This window comes from Fusarium redolens (genome assembly GCF_020744475.1).
Source record: "Fusarium redolens strain MPI-CAGE-AT-0023 chromosome Unknown BKA55scaffold_9, whole genome shotgun sequence".
In the NCBI taxonomy this organism is placed as follows: domain Eukaryota; kingdom Fungi; phylum Ascomycota; class Sordariomycetes; order Hypocreales; family Nectriaceae; genus Fusarium; species Fusarium redolens.
The window spans coordinates 1006815-1023911 of NW_025763672.1; the positions used below are offsets into that span (position 1 = coordinate 1006815).

The window sequence follows — 17097 nt, forward strand, 5'->3', positions numbered from 1 at the left end:
GAAAGCAACTTCGGCGACAGGCAGACAGAGCCGTACAGAACCGTGAACTCGGTATGCGGCAGGCGAGATCCGGAGCCAAGAATTGATTTGGTTCGGTTTTAACGATAAGGGACCGATATATATCAAGGAACCGTTTGAGGCTGTCGAGAAATGCGGATTGAGGTGGGCAATGCGCGTGACCAGGCTGCCAGATGGTGTTGGGTTTAGGCCTTGGGATCCTCTTCGGGGGGGCGAGGGGAGGGGGGCCTGCCTTACCAATGTCGTCTCAGCCACAGTGAGGCTGGTGAAAAAAAGAGCCTATCGTCCAATCAGATGCCGTATATGGTATTGCCACTTTGAAAAAATGACGCGGGTCTGGAGAAGTGAAAAAAGGAAACATGTGGTTCTCGTCCAATCAAAGCTTGTTTCTCCAGTTTCTTATCAATGGCGCAACCAGAGACAAAAGACCCCTGAACCTGTCAAGACATTGTAGAGTGTCGTAATGCAGGCAATGATGCAACCACGACTAAATATATGAGAAAACATCAACAAAAAGATCAGTTGAGTGGCAATCGTTGCTAGGCAGTAAGGCAAGGCTTGTTTATTACCAGGGCAATGGCTCTCAAGTTCGGTCCTTATGCAGATAAGGTAGTCTGCATCGTTTGGTGTCATCATGCAGCGGCCCATCGTCATATGTTGACAATTCGATTGTTTGTTTGTGTTGAGCGACGTTGATTCTTTGTTACAAGCGTGGAATTTACGTGAGACGCGCGTGAAGGCAGCCATTGTAATGCACGTTGCCGATAGACAGAATATGGAGTTTGGCCGGATATGCCTGGATCCTTCCTTCAATCAAACTGGACATGCAGTTGGCTCAGTCTTTGCGTGCTTGTGCTTGCACCAGGCAAAGGAAGCTTCCATCGAATCACATGTTTGTTCCATCTGTCAACCAATTATCAGTAGAGGTTTTTCCAATATTCTTCTACTTTACATAATTCTCCCATCTCTTAACTTTAATCAATCTTGACTGCGATATGTGATCGACAGGGACAATTAAACTCAACTTTTGAGTTAAATCATGACGCTACTCCTACGGCAGGAACTTGTAGGGCCAAGTCGGTTTAAGTGTTTAAGCTGTCATTATTTCGGTGGGCAAGGTTTATTTCCCCGCATCGTGACTTCAGGGAGCATAAAATAGCTTCAAGGGCATTGTGTGATAGTAAATAAAGGGAGGAATGAGGCAGCTATATCGACACCAGCACACAAAAGAGCAGTATCCCTGGGGGGGAAAGGATCACGATCTTGTCGATTCTGAGGTTATGCGCTGATGACATCTGAAAAGCTATTGAACTCAATCGAAAGAGCTCACCATCGATTGCGTGACATGCTCAGCATTCTTATCGTATGTCACTGAGGCGCTAGACGCCCTTATCTACTCGGGTGTCTTTATCAAGAGAGCTATTACTTGACTGCCAGAGCCATGACACCGAGCTCTATCGGCATCGAGCACCAGCACCGGATAGAAATGCGATGGCATGATAGCCTTCTGACTGCGCCATCGAGCTACTTACTAGCTCTTGAGGGCTTCCAGACGTTGATAGTTTATAGTCTAGTGCTCAATAGTAATCCAATCGAGGCTTGTAGTGTTCCCGATATAGAAAAAAGAGGCTGTTGAGCAACGTGGACGTTGTGGTCAGCTGTGTTGGTTCTCTTTCTCTACCCAAAGAGGCATCAGCATTTATCCACGAAGCAGCAGTAACGGTCGCCTCATGACCATAACGAGCTAATTAAAAATCATCCTTTCCCGTAACGGTCAACGCCTTGCCAAGATCATTCAGGAAAGTAAAAGTTGTAGATAGACTATTGAATCTGTAGAGTTGAAGGTGTTGCGATATAATGAGGGGAAGAAAAGCGAGCGCGAAAGCAGCGAAGGCTGAGAGAACGAGGCTTACCTGAGAAGAGAAGGTCTATACAGAAGAGAAACTTATTCTATTCACAAGACACACCACTGTACAATGTATTGTCAACCAACGTTGTTTCATCTCTCGGCGGTTTCTACAATGAAACATCAACCAAAGGCGTTCCCGTTGAACAAGAGCTTTGATGTAAGCCAAGACGCAAATTCCTGAGTCATCAACGAAACAGCTCAAGCAGTTTTCTCAGTCAAGTCGGCCTCACCGCCAGCGGGTTTCGCAATAGCGAAACAAGCCAAGTTTTGTTGGTTCTCCTGGATCTAACCACATCCTCACGCAGCGTGGAATGGAAATGGGGGAGGTTAGATCTGATCTGACCTTGGCAGGGCCAAAAGGCTGAAGTACTAAGCTCTTCTGAGAAGCCTGGTCTGGCTTCTAAAGCTTCTAGCGTGAGACGACCACCTAATCGAGTTTGGGTGAGTTCTTAGGACTGACAAATAGTGGGGGATCATCATGGTCCATCTTGTCTCTGTTGATCCTTTGTATCTTTTCTATGAGTTGACCCATTTGCAGTACCACTTTGATCCGATGCTTACCGCTATATTTTTAAAGCTACGAAGCTCAAGCTCCTAAACCAAAAGATCAACCAAGAAGAATCCGTTGAAGAGTCGCGTTGGTGGCGTGGTGGCTTGGCCTGGGGTACATCCCTGGTGCAGATCTGCTCTGACAGCCAAGGACAGGGGGTCCTGGACTGTCAAACCTGCAGACACACAGCACGTTCCCTCTGGGCTTATGCACGACAATGGAACCTGTTTACGACTACTGCTTCACAATAAAAGCACAATGATGATACGCCAAGCTGCAATACACAATTGCGAGTCAACAGTAAGGCGAAAGAGGCGTCTACATGTTTTAGCCAGGGGCTCAAAAGCCACAGAATCGATCCGAGATGCCGGTAAGTTCACACAATCAGTGAGGCCGAAACACTTCGGGTGCAATGACTGACGCCACGATATGGATTCTGTGTAGATCTAGGCTGTAGAGGAGCCGTATCGTCCTATTTTGGTCAATAATCTTAAGTACAGAGGCACAAGACCGTTGGAGGGTCTCTTTTGCCACTGTTTTTTTTGTGTAATTGACGTAGATGAGGCGTTTGAGATGGAAAACTGTTTCGATATGACGTGTAAGTGGTCTTTTAACACGACGGCATCTCGTATGGTAAAGACCTGATTACGATAGCGCAACAACGGATAAGCCCTTACCTCCACAGACGCAGAAATAGAAATGGATGTAAGCACTGTCACTGAATCAGGCCCTAAAGACTCCATCAGCTTTTGGATCAGCGGCTTCTTCGGGTCACCGAGTGAGCGAAGCCCTCTCGGTATTCTCCACAGCTCTTACACTCAACAGCTGCACCCGGCATCGGCGGTGACAGAAACCCCGAGAAGCGATAGAAATTTAGTCTTGGCAGGTGTACAAACACCAAAAGTGAATGATCTGACACGGTTTACTCAGCTGTCTTTGCACCGCCAGGCTCTCGGTACACCCCAGCCTTGGTGGCGTTTTAAACACACGGTCTGGAAGACTCGGCAACGAGCCACTCAGAGTGTTTGCTCAGAAAAAGGCTGGCTGAGCTAACAAACAGCTTCTTGGAATATTCTTCACGTATTAGTTATACCGAAGGGGCGAGACCGAGGTCGATGCCCCGTTGCAACGCGGTGCCGCAAAAATACACGGATGGCGTATGGCTGCCGATAGTGCAGGGACAAGGATAGGGACAGGGACAGGGTTAATTATGCCTCGATATACAGTTCGATGGTCGTAGAAGCTGTCAATCGAACGGTTGGTGACATTGTTTTTTGGGAGTGGTCGCATTTTAAACCTCGACTGGTGACATCTCAATCGTCGATTTTAGATATGTAGCTTTTCGACTGGTGACATGTTGATTCTCGACGAGTGACATTGCAATCGACGATTGATGACATCTCAATCGATGATTCTGTCCGTCTTCATCAACACGTGGTGTCTGGAAGTTACGGCTTTACACGCGAGGCGGAAAGTAACATGTCGTCTAAGACATGGGCAGACCTGGACCTGGACGATGACATACTGAGGCCACCCTCGCAATACCAGCTCCCTCAGCGTCAAAAGTTAGAATTCACAAAATAATAATGTTTTTCAACATGAGGAGAGTAAAAATCATGCTCTGATTCATGTTGAAAAAGAAAGATCTGCAACATGTGGCTCAACGCTCAGCATAGATAGTTCCTCCATTCCATTCTATAGCCCCTGGATTGCCTCATAGTTGTTTCAACGTAACGCCTCATGAGCAAACACTGGCTGAGAAGGGTTGGATCTGTTTCACGGATCCGCAGGGGTTGGTGCGTCTGTGGCGCTTCACTTCAACGCCCTTTAGACCCTCAGCTTGACTTGTACGTCTTGGGGGTCTCGAACTCAGTAAAAGGTCGGCTATTGCAACGCCGTTGCGGGCCGTCAGGTTCTTCTCGACGCTGATGCCCGCTCAACTTTGACGCCAGTCTCCAGCGCATCACCCAGTGATTACTATCCTCAGTCTCTTACTTGTTATATCTAGACCTCTTCGCCCGTTGAAAAAACGACTCTTTTTTCCTCAGACCATTTCAACAAACCAATGCAATACAACACTAACGCATCCACTTATATATACTTCATATCATATCACATCAGCATCTCTTCAACTTATATATCCACTAACAATCATGTCTATCCTCAGTTCCATCAAGCGTGCTCGCGATCACAAGGAGACAGCCAAGGCCAAGGAAGTAGAACAACCCAAGGCAACAAAACCCGCACAAAGATATCGTCATGTTCCCACACACGCAGCATGCGATTCAGTCAACGTCGGTCCAGCTGGTGCCCGTCATCACGACCGCTCCAAGGTTCGCGCTGAGAACCGAAAGCGAACGGCAAAAGCCGTTGCTGATGCTATGCACGACAATCACCACATCCAGATGAACTTCCCCGGCTCATCAACGGCGTCTCCCTTCACCAGTGGCAGCTGCAGCACTACCTATCAAACCAGCGAGACTGACTACGATGGAGACATCAGCCCTAGAAGTCACTCTCCAGTGCATCACTTTGAGCCTGCGCACATCTATGAGTACTCTCCTGCGCCAACTTTCCATCATCCCATTTCTCTCAAGGGCAAGGAAGTTGTCCGAGGTCCTCAGTATGGCTTGGCCTACACTGTATCCCCTGACCCCCGGGATCGGCTCTCTGAGCGTTTCCAGACTGGCGTCATGATTTAAGCTTGAACTTGAAGAGACTTCTGCCCCTGGAGGGTGATTTCTCAGACACAATCAAAAGCTACAAACTAAAAAAAAATCAGCAAGGGACTGACTCCCTGCTATCAACCACGCTTCGGCCCAACAAGGTCCATCAACTTGCACCGATCCGTCCACCAAGCTCTCCATTGAGATCGAGCAGGACACGGCACTCAAAGTTTTGAAAGAATGCAAAAGCGACCAACCCAACAAGACAAGGCGAGACCAAGAAACTACAGGGGTCGTCTTGTGGGGGAAAAGCAAGCATTGGATCCAATATGGGGTCCCTCTCGGGCATTCCGATGTCGAGTTTGACACATCTTGGCAGAAATCTTATACTAAAAGAAAAAAAGTACGCCACACTCTCTTTAGACTTGGTTCAGAGCAGGAATCTGAACTGAGCTAAGCCCTTTACTTCGTGTACAATAGCGATTAGACTTTTCTTCTAGAACCTTTCGGGTTCTTCCTTTACTGTACATACTTTTTTAGCGTTTGGCTTTTGGCTGCAATGGCATCAGGTCATTCTTCGTTGGCTGGGACCAACTGAAATGAAACTAAGACAACGATTCACGCTCACATTCTGTTTTCCATCGATCATGATCCTTGTGAATGACATGAAGGCCACTGCTACAGGGGTTGTGATTTTATTACCTAAATGATCAAATGCGATTATTCCAGTTGACTCGGTCTCCAATTGATCTTCTAAGTCGCAAAAGCTTACACTCCCCAGGTAGAGGTAGTAAGGGAGGTTGTATATTTTTATCTCATGTTAGTTTCGTCAGATAATCTGGTGTTGTAAAACATAATCTAAAGTCTCATGTACTTCTTGAGATATGCATCCATTAAGGTATAATGGAATAAATGATCAAACGTGGTTGAGTTATAACTGTCTTCAATTGTTCTAAAAATATTAGCCTCGGCAGTTTCCTACTGGTCATTTCACCACTTGGTCCCTGCCGATCCCTACCATCTTCATTATAGCACCATTCGGCACCTGTAGCTACGTAATCATAGATAAGATTCAACGCCTCATTCATGCTTCGTGGCCTTCTAATGCTGTACAATCACAAGCAGCGCACCGCATTCATACTCTAACATCCTTGCCCACGGGCGCGTTTCCCTCTTTTCTTTTCTTTTCTTTTCTCTTCTCTTCTTTCCTCTCTTTGCGTACGTTACACCAAATAAATTGACATCTCAAATGAGCGAGCCCTAATCCTACGCCTTTTCATCGCTGCATCTCCGCAGTCGCGAGTCGCATCAAACAACCCTCCCCTCCGCCAACATGGCTATCAATCCGCCCGCGGAGTTTCTCAGACCTTTATGGGCTTGGGCTGAAGCTACGCCAGTTTACATTCTTCTGGTCTTGATTATCGCATGTATTGCGCTGGCACTTCTTGAGGTATGCACTGCACTGAACCCCTCTAGGGGCCCCGCGCATCGCAAGCTCACCATTCCTAGCTCTATGTCATCCTCCATCTTGTCGCGCCAAAGCCTCGACCCGTCTACGCCTCCGAAAAGACCTACATCACCAGCCATCCTACTGACGGACGCACACAACCTCAACCTCTCCCCTGCTGGTACGACCGCTGGCTCGCTGAGCGACAGGCTAGCGAGCAGCACATCCGCCCCGATGAAGCATTCCCTACTCCCGATGCTGGAAACATCGAGCCCGCCGAAGTGCGCCTGAGCATCGTCTTCCCAGCCTACAACGAAGAAGATCGCGTTATTCCGACCCTCGAAGAGGCTGTCACTTATCTTGATGAACACTTTGGCCGAACCAAACAAGCTGGGCCTAGCGGAGCGAGTCCCACGACTAAGAGACATGTGCGAAACGCTCCTAAGGAGGATCTTGGCGGATATGAGATCTTGGTTGTCGATGATGGAAGCAAGGATAAGACAGTCGACGTTGTGCTCAAGTTTGCCCAAGACAACGGCCTCCATGACATTCTTAGAGTTGTCTCACTTGCTCGCAACAGAGGCAAGGGCGGAGCGACTACTCATGGTTTCCGACATGTGAGAGGTGAATATGTTCTATTCGCTGATGCTGATGGTGCATCCCGTTTCTCTGATGCTGGTAAGCTCATTGAAGGATGCGAGGAGGTTGTTGATGGATCGCACCGCGGCGTTGCTATTGGAAGTCGAGCCCATCTCGTCGGCAGCGAAGCCGTTGTTAAGGTAAACTAATCATTACGTCTATAACAAGAGTATCAACTAACCCAACCAGCGCTCGGCTCTACGAAACTTCCTCATGCGATCTTTCCATCTCGTCCTCATGATCCTCACACCCCCTGCAACATCGCGCATCCGCGATACTCAGTGCGGCTTTAAGCTCTTCTCACGAGCATCCCTCCCACACATCATTCCCTACATGCACACTGAGGGATGGATCTTCGATATCGAGATGCTTATGCTCGCAGAGTCAGCACCCGCGACACCAGTTCTTGGCCACGATGGCAGTGTTATTGGCACCAGTCCCGGCATCAAGGTTGCTGAAGTGCCTATTGAGTGGCACGAGGTCGGTGGTAGCAAGCTCAACGTCATTCAGGACAGTATCAAGATGGCTATCGGCCTTGCGGTGCTGAGAGCGAGTTGGATGTTTGGTGTCTATCGAAGAAGATTGACATAGGATGGAGATTAAGAGATCAGGATATGAGTGTAAATGCTCAATAGTCAGTGATCATCCCTCTAGTTGAATAAAACACACAGATCAACAAATTCATCGTAGCAAATGAACATGAATGGTTCGACTTTCACTCGCATAGGCCCACAAGGCACAGTAAAGTTCAGTTGCAATTAATATTAATCTTGATATGAAAATCTACTTGTATCTCCCAATTACTCGCCACAGGTAGTATGGGGATCAAGCATGCTTATGTGTATATCTAACAAAAACCCACTCCCGCTCAACACTCCGAAATGCTCAAATGTCTCATAACCACCCATAAAGGGCATATGTACAATCGTCCCTCTGCTCTAATGTCTCCCATTCCTGAAAGAAATATAGATTCATTTTTAAACTCGACGTGAAATTCCCAAGCCAAAGCTCCATAAACGCCGCAGCTCTCACTACTTAAACACATCATGCTCTTTTTTTTCCTTTTTTCCAAATCCCAGATTTACTGGAACGTCTCTCGGTACATGATAGGAAGGAACACAATGCATGCCTTCCAGAGGATGAGGACGGCATCAATGATAGCGAGAGGAGCCTTGAAGATGCCCAGGATACCGCAGCCAATGACGGTGCAGGCGTTGAGCCAGATGGCGAGGAATGCAACGGAGAAGAAGTGGTAGGCGAGGATGAAGGGGCGCTGGAGCATACCAGCCAGGAGAGCGACAGGGCCGTCAGTTGAGCCGCGCTTGAAGTAGTTGAAGCATCCATACTGGAGAGCACGGAGTTGGCGGTCGTTGGCTGCGAACAGGGAGTACAGAGCCTGAGCGAGGACGTTGATGATACCGGTCAAAGGCTTGCGCTTCCAGTAAAGCTGGTCAAGCGCGTTGTTGATGGCCTTATTGTCAGCGAGATCAGATACCTTGCTAGGGTGTAGCTCCTCAGCAAGGATAACAACATCGTTGAATGCGACAGTCATACCACCACCAGTAAGAGGGTGTCGCATGTTCATAGCGTCGCCAAGGAGAATGGCTCCGTTGGCGCGCTGTTTCGTAGGAGGAAGCCAGCTGTTGGGCATGCTTCGAGGGATCTTGCCATCCTCAAGAGCCTTCTCAGCTGACGGTCGGATGCTAGTAGGGAGTGCAGGAAGGACGTAGTTGCGGATGTATCCACGAACACCGCCATTCTCAGGCGAAGCTTCGGGGATACCTTGAGGCACATCAATCAAAGCGCGAGTCTCGTGAGTGCCGATCTGGTAGAGAAGGATAGGGAAGGCATTGCCAATGATGACATGACCGTGGCCAGGTTCAGGAAGATCGCAATCGATGAGCTCTAGAGCGTAGAACTTTGAGCAGACCTTGGGCTTGGTCTTGAGAACCTCCTGGCGCCACTTCGAATCGTAACCATCAGCGATAATGGTCAACTGTCCAAAGTAGTAATCCTTCTCCTTAACACCGGTCTCCTTGTTCTTTGTGCGACTCTCAACACCGAGAATCTGATCCGACACCTCTCCGCGCAGCGTCTTGACAACTTCTGTCTCCACAACAGTGATATTCTTATGGTTTATGCATGACTCTCGTAGCTTAGTGATAAAGCGACCGTGGTGGAAACTACATCCAGATGGTCTCTTATCCGCTGTGCTGTGACCTCCCCAAGCATGTGTGACATTGCCGTTATCGTCGAGACCGGGGTAAGGAACGAGGACCTTCTCGCCGTGGTAGAAGACAGTGTATCCGTAGCAAGGCATGGCGTCGATACCCTCGAGGCAGTGACCGAGGCCGATTTTCTGTAGTGATGCGACACCGCCAGGCTGGAGAAGTTCGCCAACGATGCGATCGGGCTCCGATAGCCATCGCTCGAGAAGGAGAACGGAGCGGCCTTGGTTTGCGAGAGCGTAGGCGATAGTGCAGCCAAATACACCAGCTCCTACAACAACGACATCGGCCTCGTGGTATTGTTCGCGACGGCGAGTCTGCGACTCTGTCGATGTGAGTACTGAAGCCATGGTTGAAATTGTTGGCTGCTGTAGAAGTGAAAGGAAGTCGAGTCGCGGTAGTTGAGGAATTGTCTAACAAGACTTTCGATGGGGAGTGGGGGTCTATTAATCGCGGATCGGGGGGCGGCGAGAAATTGGATGGATTGGCCCTGGGAATTAGGGGGTGGAAAGTGGTCAAAGAGTAGTAAAAGCAGCTACACAGGGCAATGCTTTTATGTGAGATGACACAATATTCTCGCAGATGCTCAGGTGTAAGCCAACAAATAGTTGAATCTTATCTTTTATAAAGGTGAATCGGTTTTCGGGGGCCACAGATCCTGTGACAATGACGCTCTTGATTTTTGGGGGCGAGTGTATAAAAAAAAGTTAGAGGTGAGAAAACACAATTAGATCAATTGAGATGGAATTCTGGGCGATTGAACTGATTTAAACACCACAGACACTTTCAAAGGCGACAATTCCTCTCGTCTGATCACAATTGACCGGATATGCGCCGTTTATAGGGACCCTTTTCCTCTCATTCTCGTGGCATTCATCCTCCAGGATATCAACAAATCAGCCTATAAACCGTCACTGAATGTCATGTCAGGGGCCCAAATTCAAAGAAACGAAAAAACAGAGAATGGACCCTTGGCTAGCATGGGGCGATCCTGGCTTTCTCTCTAGGGCTGTCATTATCGTAGTTCCAGGGGAATAACCCACTGTAAGGTCCCTGGAACACTTCACCCCGCAACGCTGTGGTCTTCCTTCTTCACAGCAATCGCGCCACCAAGACCCGTAGACGCCCTGACCGCTAAAAGCGCAGCCAACCAACGAAGGCGAAATCTTGCGGGCATGGTTCGATGTACGAAAAGGACACCGCCAGGTTCCGGAACTTTTCGCATGTGAAAGACGTCGTCTCATAGAGATTCAGATCGTACGTGGTTCGAACCAATTTCTCTTCTGCCGAGTCCGGTATTACTTCGTTCAGGTTCTCGAAAGAGAAAGAGAAAAATACGTATTCGGAACGCGACTCAGGGTTTCTTCTTTGGGGTCGATGCTTATTTGATGTTCCTGCGTCTGTTTAGCGGCTAGTGGCCAATCATTTTCTGGTTGATGACCTCCATTACCCAAATCTCATGATGACGGGCCAAGTCTACACGAATACGCTGATGCATGTGACACTATCAACCCAAGCCCCACCTGTAATCAATTGATCTAAGAGCAGAGAAACAGAATCACATGCGAAAACAAAGAATCATATCAATTGACATGTGCTGAACGAGAGGGGCTGTTCAACTACATTGAAACTCTTAGAGTATTCAGAAAATAGATAGATTCTTCAAATAATGTTTTGTATTGTTTCTCTTGCAGATAGTACCATAACAGATACCATCATATTCTCATGTTCTCAGGCCACAAAGAAAAGTAAATGTGACCAAGAAGCTGATATTCCCCAAAGCCTCTTCTGTAACCATAATGTCTACGCCATGCCAATGCATATGTCTTCTAACTATACATCTTCTTACCTCAAGCCATTGCTCCTGCTGTCTGCTTCTCTAAATATATTTCATCCTCGGAAATCTCAGGCGAAGGCGTCCTCTCTCGTTTCGTCCTCTCGTGTCGTGCTGTTCGGACCTCATCTATCTTCTGCTGTCGAGCAGGCAATTCGTCCTCAACGATCCTATGCCTCGACTCGCTCAATGCTTGGGGTGTTGAATCTCGTCTTGAAGACAACTCCCAGTCTGTATTCCGCTTATCTTTTGGCGTCTGGCGCCCAGATTGTGTGTCTGGAAAGAAGCCTCCTTCAAATGCCACTGGCTCTTCCACCGTCTTGAAAGCTCCAACAACCTCCTTGGTAACAGCTTCCCGCTCTTGTTTGTTCGTGGCCCGTAAGGACTTGATATGTTCAAGAGCATCGTCAAGACGTAATAGGACTTGCTTATGCGTGTTCTCGCGCCTGTGGTCCCTTGATGCCCTTGATGCCACATGTTTCATAGCCAACTTGACGGATTCCTTGCATTCTTTGCTACCCTGCCACCACTCTGACTTCGATATGAAGCTTGCAATGAGTGACATCAGGTCTCTGTAACGCCCTTGTCCAGTATATGAGTGGATGAGACTGGCAAAGTTGAACTTGTTGTATGCCAGCTCACCCAAACCATTCTGCTGTGCCGCCATTTCGCAGACCTTGATCGCGGCTTCAGGGTTACCCTTCTGAGTGAGAACACGAGCGGCCTTGTTGTATACACTGTCGTGAATGTGTTGACCCTTGGCAAGATTCTCATGGAGCAGATCACTCACATTGTCACCAGCCTCAAGTCGAGCGACCAGCATGGGAACCAAAGCACCGCTAATGTCGTGTTTCCTTATGTATGCCTCATTAATGAGACACGACACTGTGCCCGAATGGGGTCCTTCCAAGTGAATATTGGCGACAACAGCAAGTCGAAGGCATCGTGATGAATCGCCAAGGCCCTTCTTAGTTGCCTCCTTGTAGGCGGTGTAGACACCGCTCCAGTCGTTCTTGAGCGCCAGAGTATTCATATGTTTGAATGCTGCTCGCTCATAGATAGATATCGAGTCACCTCGGCGTTCAGGCAGAGTCGGGGCAATTCCATAGCTGTCTGCCTTTTCTCCTGGCAGGGGCTTGTGAAGGTCATGCAGACCACCTTCACTGGCGTAGCTGGTCAGAAGAGGATCCTTCAGCCAAGGTGCAGAAGTTCGTGCATCCTTCAGCATGCGGACCACGTCAGCTCTCGACAGGTTCCAGTATCTGCAGCACTTGTCGGCAATCTCGTTGAAGAAGATCTGGTCCATTTCCAGGCCACCGTCTTGGCAGAATTGCACCCACGCAACCAGGGCTTGAAGATTGCGGGTTCGGCCGTGCCTATCCATAACGAAGAATGCCAAGGGCTTGTTCAAACTCATTTGGTGGTTGCTGACAAGCTCCCTTACAAAGATGTCCATCTCCGCGGTCGTGTGATCCTTACAATAGATCTTTGTCAGCCAGGAGAGAACATTCTGAAATTGGGAGGATTGCTTTGCTTTAGGCCCGAAAGTCTCAAGTCCAGACGTGACCTCGTCCCATTGTCCCAGTTCAGCTTCGCGTACAATGAATCTCCCACGAAGCTTGACATCAACACCCGAGGCCTTCGGTCTCATCCCGCGGAGCTGGGACATCTCTGCGCTTGCAGTCGCATCATCCCCAGCATCAAGAGCAATCAGGGTAATTCTGCGTCTGACAGCATACTGAGTAGACGAAGAAAATATATCCTCGTCAAAAATACCGCCTTTTTGGAGGAAGGCATAAATCTTCTTGACCTCCAGGAAGTCCTTCGTCTTCCTCCAGTAATGCATAAGTAGCCGAGTGGCCCATTCATTGCGATTGGTATTCACTGCCTCCTTCGATTGAGGCTCAAAGCGTGATAGACTTCGCAGTAGATGCCGCACACCCTCAACATCGCGGTTTCGGAAAAGACTGTCAAGAAAGGGTACGGCTAAAAGACAAATATCGCTGCAAGCGGGACGGACGGCTTCGAGAATGAGTGGGATGGTGCCGTATTCCCGTGAGACTGCTGTGGACTGAAGTATGCGGATGCCTCTTGATAAAATCTCCTGGGCCTCTTCACTCTGTGTTGAGGTCAACTGTTTAAGCATTTTGGCAGCTCTCATTTCTTTCTGTGCACGCTCTTCGCGTGGCAAGTCTTGGGACTCTATCTCCACAAGGAGATTATCCAGCAGTGACCGCGATTCTTGTAGTCCGATCAAGGTTTCATCAAGTGGCTCTGATTTTGTTGCACTAACTTGTCCATCGCTTGCCTTTGAGGTGTTCTCCGTCGTGTATATTTCCGTTGAGCCTGCAATAGCGTCCTTCCTGGCTTTGGTCTGGTGTGTCGCCCGTGCGTCATTCGAGATGGTGCTCGTCCTGGTGTTGGCTGATCGTGTCCTTGGTAATGATGTGGTTGGTAGGCTGATCTCTGGCGATAACCTGATAGAAAGGGCATTGTGGGAGAATGTGCTGTTTTCTGATATTCGTGACAATTCCTTTCGTGCTGCATCCCACTCGTCCCATCTCCTCTGGCGATTCTGAGGCGTGCTTGTTGAGTCCCCATCCTCAGGCAATGTTGTCTCAAAAGACTCTATATGCTCAATCTCCTTCGGGCGCGATAATTCATGCTCCAACGAGTCGATTCTTGTTCGACGACGGCGCACAGCATTGTTGGCAGGTGCGTGCGAGAAATCGTGGGCGATTTCAATTGGAAAGGTTTCTCGTCTACTACTGTAGCTCTCAGCCAGCGCAGCCGAGTTGCGGTTCACCCGCGCAGTATGAAGCTTCTTGGCATTATCGAGTGCGGCTCGAGCGATATTGAGTCGTCGACGTCGTTCTTCAGCAAGGATAATGACTGAGCAGGACGTTGTTAGGAGAACACCGCGGAGAGCGTTAACGGCGACCCTTGAAGGGGCGGGGCTTGGAGTGGCCATTCTAGGCGGTCGTCATCTTGATCCAGACCAATTTTGCCCGAGATCGGCTTCGTGAGGTCGTAGGTTCGTAGGTTGATGTTCAATTCGTCGTCTCGGTATGTCGCTCGCAGTAAATGTCGTGGTGTGATACACAGATTCTAGGCTGAGTGAGATCCAATTGAATTGGAGGATTGGTACGTACCCGCCCAGCCGATGATCGGGAATTCGGGCCAATGAGAGAGCTACAATGGCCAGCAGCCATCAACCCATTTTAGGTCAGCATCCTGGGCCCATATCCAGCTCTAGGGTAAGCAGTTTTTGTAGCATCATCTTTCTTTACTTTGATGTCTCATAGTAGTATTGGTGTTTTTATGAAAGTTCAATGTACCTGATCACTTCAGTTAGTTCCTGATACTATCCATATATTGATAGTTGTTCCAATAGGCCAATACTTCTTGGGTGCCAAGTCACTCAACTGTCAGGGCTTTCTGTATCTCCTGTTCCCTTATTGAGGCCATTCCCCGCCAATGACTTACACCTTAAATAAAACACTATGATGCGTTGATATAAGATTCTTAAGATGCTACACAATCCCGCATGTCAAGGTGCTCAGTGTCGATCTCGAATCACATATCTAGTGGATGCTTAAGTTGTGCCTAATGCAACTTGAACACTTCCCCATGTTCTAAGTCCGTTAACTCCAGCTCTTAGCTGCTTGTTTCGATCAACTTGACAACTGCTGTTGCTGAATAATTCCATGAACCGATCTTGATCTAGACATACTAAGGCAGTTCACCGTCTTAGTGTATTTTGAAAAGCCAATGAGAATAGTTACGTGGGTTCGCTTGGGCTGGTTTACGAGGACTTGTTACTTTGGTTGTATGGATGTCAACTCTTGCGGCATATGATATGCATCTTGCAAGTACCGTAGAAGGTGAGTCAAATTCAATGACCGAGGTGGGAATGAACTCATCACGCAAGCACTAGCTACCTATTTTTAATTCAGTATAGGGTCCGGAAAATCCGTTTAAGTCCAGAAGGTCCGTTCCAAAATGGTATGGATGCATGGTATTGGTTGGAGTTGCCATTTCCATATGATAGATCTGAATATATAAAGTCGGAAGAGAACCTTTCACCATCAATTAGAGAAATACTCACAACTCTTATATCTGATAACATACATCCAGCCACCATCGATCGTTCTTTTGCAGTGACGCCACTGCCGCTGTCACTATCATCACCACTTCCACTCACTGCCCACTCCATCCTCATTATCCCTACAAATCCTCTCCCACCACATCTTTTTACCTCAACCTCATACCTCTTTATTACGACCACTAGCCGCTCATCACAACCAACAATGGCTCTTCCATTTGCACCACCCCCTAAAAGCCCTCTGGGCCGCTATCGACTTTTGTCGCCCACTGCATCGGTTTGGGTGTCCCCTATTTGTCTTGGTACAATGAATTTTGGTAATGCTTGGTGAGATACACATTTAGCGATGCCTGTACTCTAATAACAGTAGTATAGGAAAGAGTGGATGGGAGAATGCGACCAGTCCACATCGGAGTCAATTTTGGATTTCTTCTATGAACAGGTATAAACAACACATGTAGAGCATGATGTGTCGACGATGCACTGATAGAAGAACAGGGCGGAAACTTTATTGACTCTGCAAACAACTACCAATTCCAGGAGACTGAAAAATGGGTGGGAGAATGGATGAGGAAACGCGGCAACCGTGATGAGATCGGTTTGTACCCCCTTCTCGCTCAACACTGAGTCCTGAACTGACGTCTTCGCTCAGTTGTTGCTACCAAATATACCACCAACTTTCGGGCCGGACCTGGTGCTCCTAATATCATGGTGAACTTCACTGGCAACGGATCGAAGAGTCTGAGGGCTTCAGTTGAGGCCAGCCTTAAGAACCTGCAGACCGATTACATTGATCTTGTGAGTGTTTATCTCGGCCGGAGCTCGTAATACTAACAGTACCATAGCTCTATGTCCACTGGTATGATGGCAACACCACTATTCCAGAATTGATGCAATCTCTCAACCAACTTGTGCTCTCTGGAAAGGTCCTCCACTTGGGCGTCAGCGATACTCCTGCTTGGATCGTGAGGTAAGATACCATGTGCTTTCTACGAGTGAACGACTTGCTGAAAACTCCGTAGCAAGGCCAACGAATATGCTCGCTGCAATGGACTCCGCCAGTTCTCTGTTTACCAAGGTCGTTGGTCTGCAGCCTCGCGTGACTTCGAACGAGACATCATCCCTATGTGCCAAGCTGAAGGCATGGGAATTGCTCCATGGGGATCCCTTGGTGGCGGAAAGTTCAAGACCGAAGAACAGCGCAATGCGCGGGAAGGACGAAGAGTGGAGGCCAGCGAGAAGGAGATCAGAACCAGTAAAGTGCTGGAGTTGATCGCTAACCGTAAGAACACACTCATCACCAGCATTGCACTGGCATATGTCATGCACAAGACAAGTTATGTATTCCCCATCATCGGTGGTCGAAAGGTGGATCATCTCAAAGCCAACATTCAGGCTCTCACCCTGCATCTATCCCCTGAGGATATTCAAGAGATCGATGGGGCTAATGAATTTGATGCGGGCTTTCCTAACGATTTCCTATACCGTGGGGGCAACTCTATTGGAGGTCCGGATGTTTGGCTGCTCCAGATGGGCGGCACGTTCGACCATATCCAACCACCAAAGGTGCGTCCTTCACAACCATATACGAATATCTGTGCTGATTTATTGTAGCCCATCTCACCGGCTGCGCGAGGGGAATAGGGCGTCCGCCTCAAAGCGAATTTTTGGCGATGGCTACCAGTTCGGCCTCGATCGGAC

General features: G+C 48.4%; 6 protein-coding genes across 6 annotated transcripts; 4 read left to right on the forward strand and 2 right to left on the reverse strand.

The window, feature by feature from the left end:
- Positions 1–2687: 2687 nt before the first annotated feature.
- On the forward strand, positions 2688–3071 carry BKA55DRAFT_387961 (uncharacterized protein). The gene is made up of 2 exons (XM_046185994.1): positions 2688–2847; positions 2922–3071. The coding sequence occupies exons 1-2, from the start codon at positions 2736–2738 to the stop codon at positions 2963–2965; spliced, it is 156 nt and encodes a 51-aa protein (XP_046048634.1). The 5' UTR covers positions 2688–2735; the 3' UTR covers positions 2966–3071.
- Positions 3072–4630: 1559 nt separating this feature from the next.
- Positions 4631–5179, forward strand: BKA55DRAFT_540260 (uncharacterized protein; the record flags this gene model as incomplete). The annotated part of the gene is made up of 1 exon (XM_046190239.1): positions 4631–5179. The coding sequence occupies one exon, from the start codon at positions 4631–4633 to the stop codon at positions 5177–5179; it is 549 nt and encodes a 182-aa protein (XP_046048635.1).
- A 1078-nt stretch (positions 5180–6257) lies between these two features.
- BKA55DRAFT_570148 (nucleotide-diphospho-sugar transferase) lies at positions 6258–7974 on the forward strand. Its single transcript, XM_046192980.1, has 3 exons — positions 6258–6593; positions 6653–7369; positions 7419–7974. Exons 1-3 carry the CDS (start codon positions 6477–6479, stop codon positions 7818–7820), a joined length of 1236 nt encoding a protein of 411 aa, XP_046048636.1. The 5' UTR covers positions 6258–6476; the 3' UTR covers positions 7821–7974.
- On the reverse strand, positions 7975–10258 carry BKA55DRAFT_570149 (squalene epoxidase-domain-containing protein). Its single transcript, XM_046192981.1, has one exon. It carries the CDS (start codon positions 9805–9807, stop codon positions 8311–8313), a length of 1497 nt encoding a protein of 498 aa, XP_046048637.1. The 5' UTR covers positions 9808–10258; the 3' UTR covers positions 7975–8310.
- Positions 10259–11127: 869 nt separating this feature from the next.
- On the reverse strand, positions 11128–14468 carry BKA55DRAFT_570152 (uncharacterized protein). Its single transcript, XM_046192982.1, has one exon. The coding sequence runs from the start codon at positions 14260–14262 to the stop codon at positions 11308–11310; it is 2955 nt and encodes a 984-aa protein (XP_046048638.1). The 5' UTR covers positions 14263–14468; the 3' UTR covers positions 11128–11307.
- A 1133-nt stretch (positions 14469–15601) lies between these two features.
- Positions 15602–17040, forward strand: BKA55DRAFT_690955 (NADP-dependent oxidoreductase domain-containing protein; the record flags this gene model as incomplete). Its single annotated transcript, XM_046199590.1, has 7 exons — positions 15602–15723; positions 15772–15838; positions 15895–15994; positions 16049–16194; positions 16242–16366; positions 16419–16962; positions 17011–17040. 7 exons carry the CDS (start codon positions 15602–15604, stop codon positions 17038–17040), a joined length of 1134 nt encoding a protein of 377 aa, XP_046048639.1.
- Positions 17041–17097: the final 57 nt, after the last annotated feature.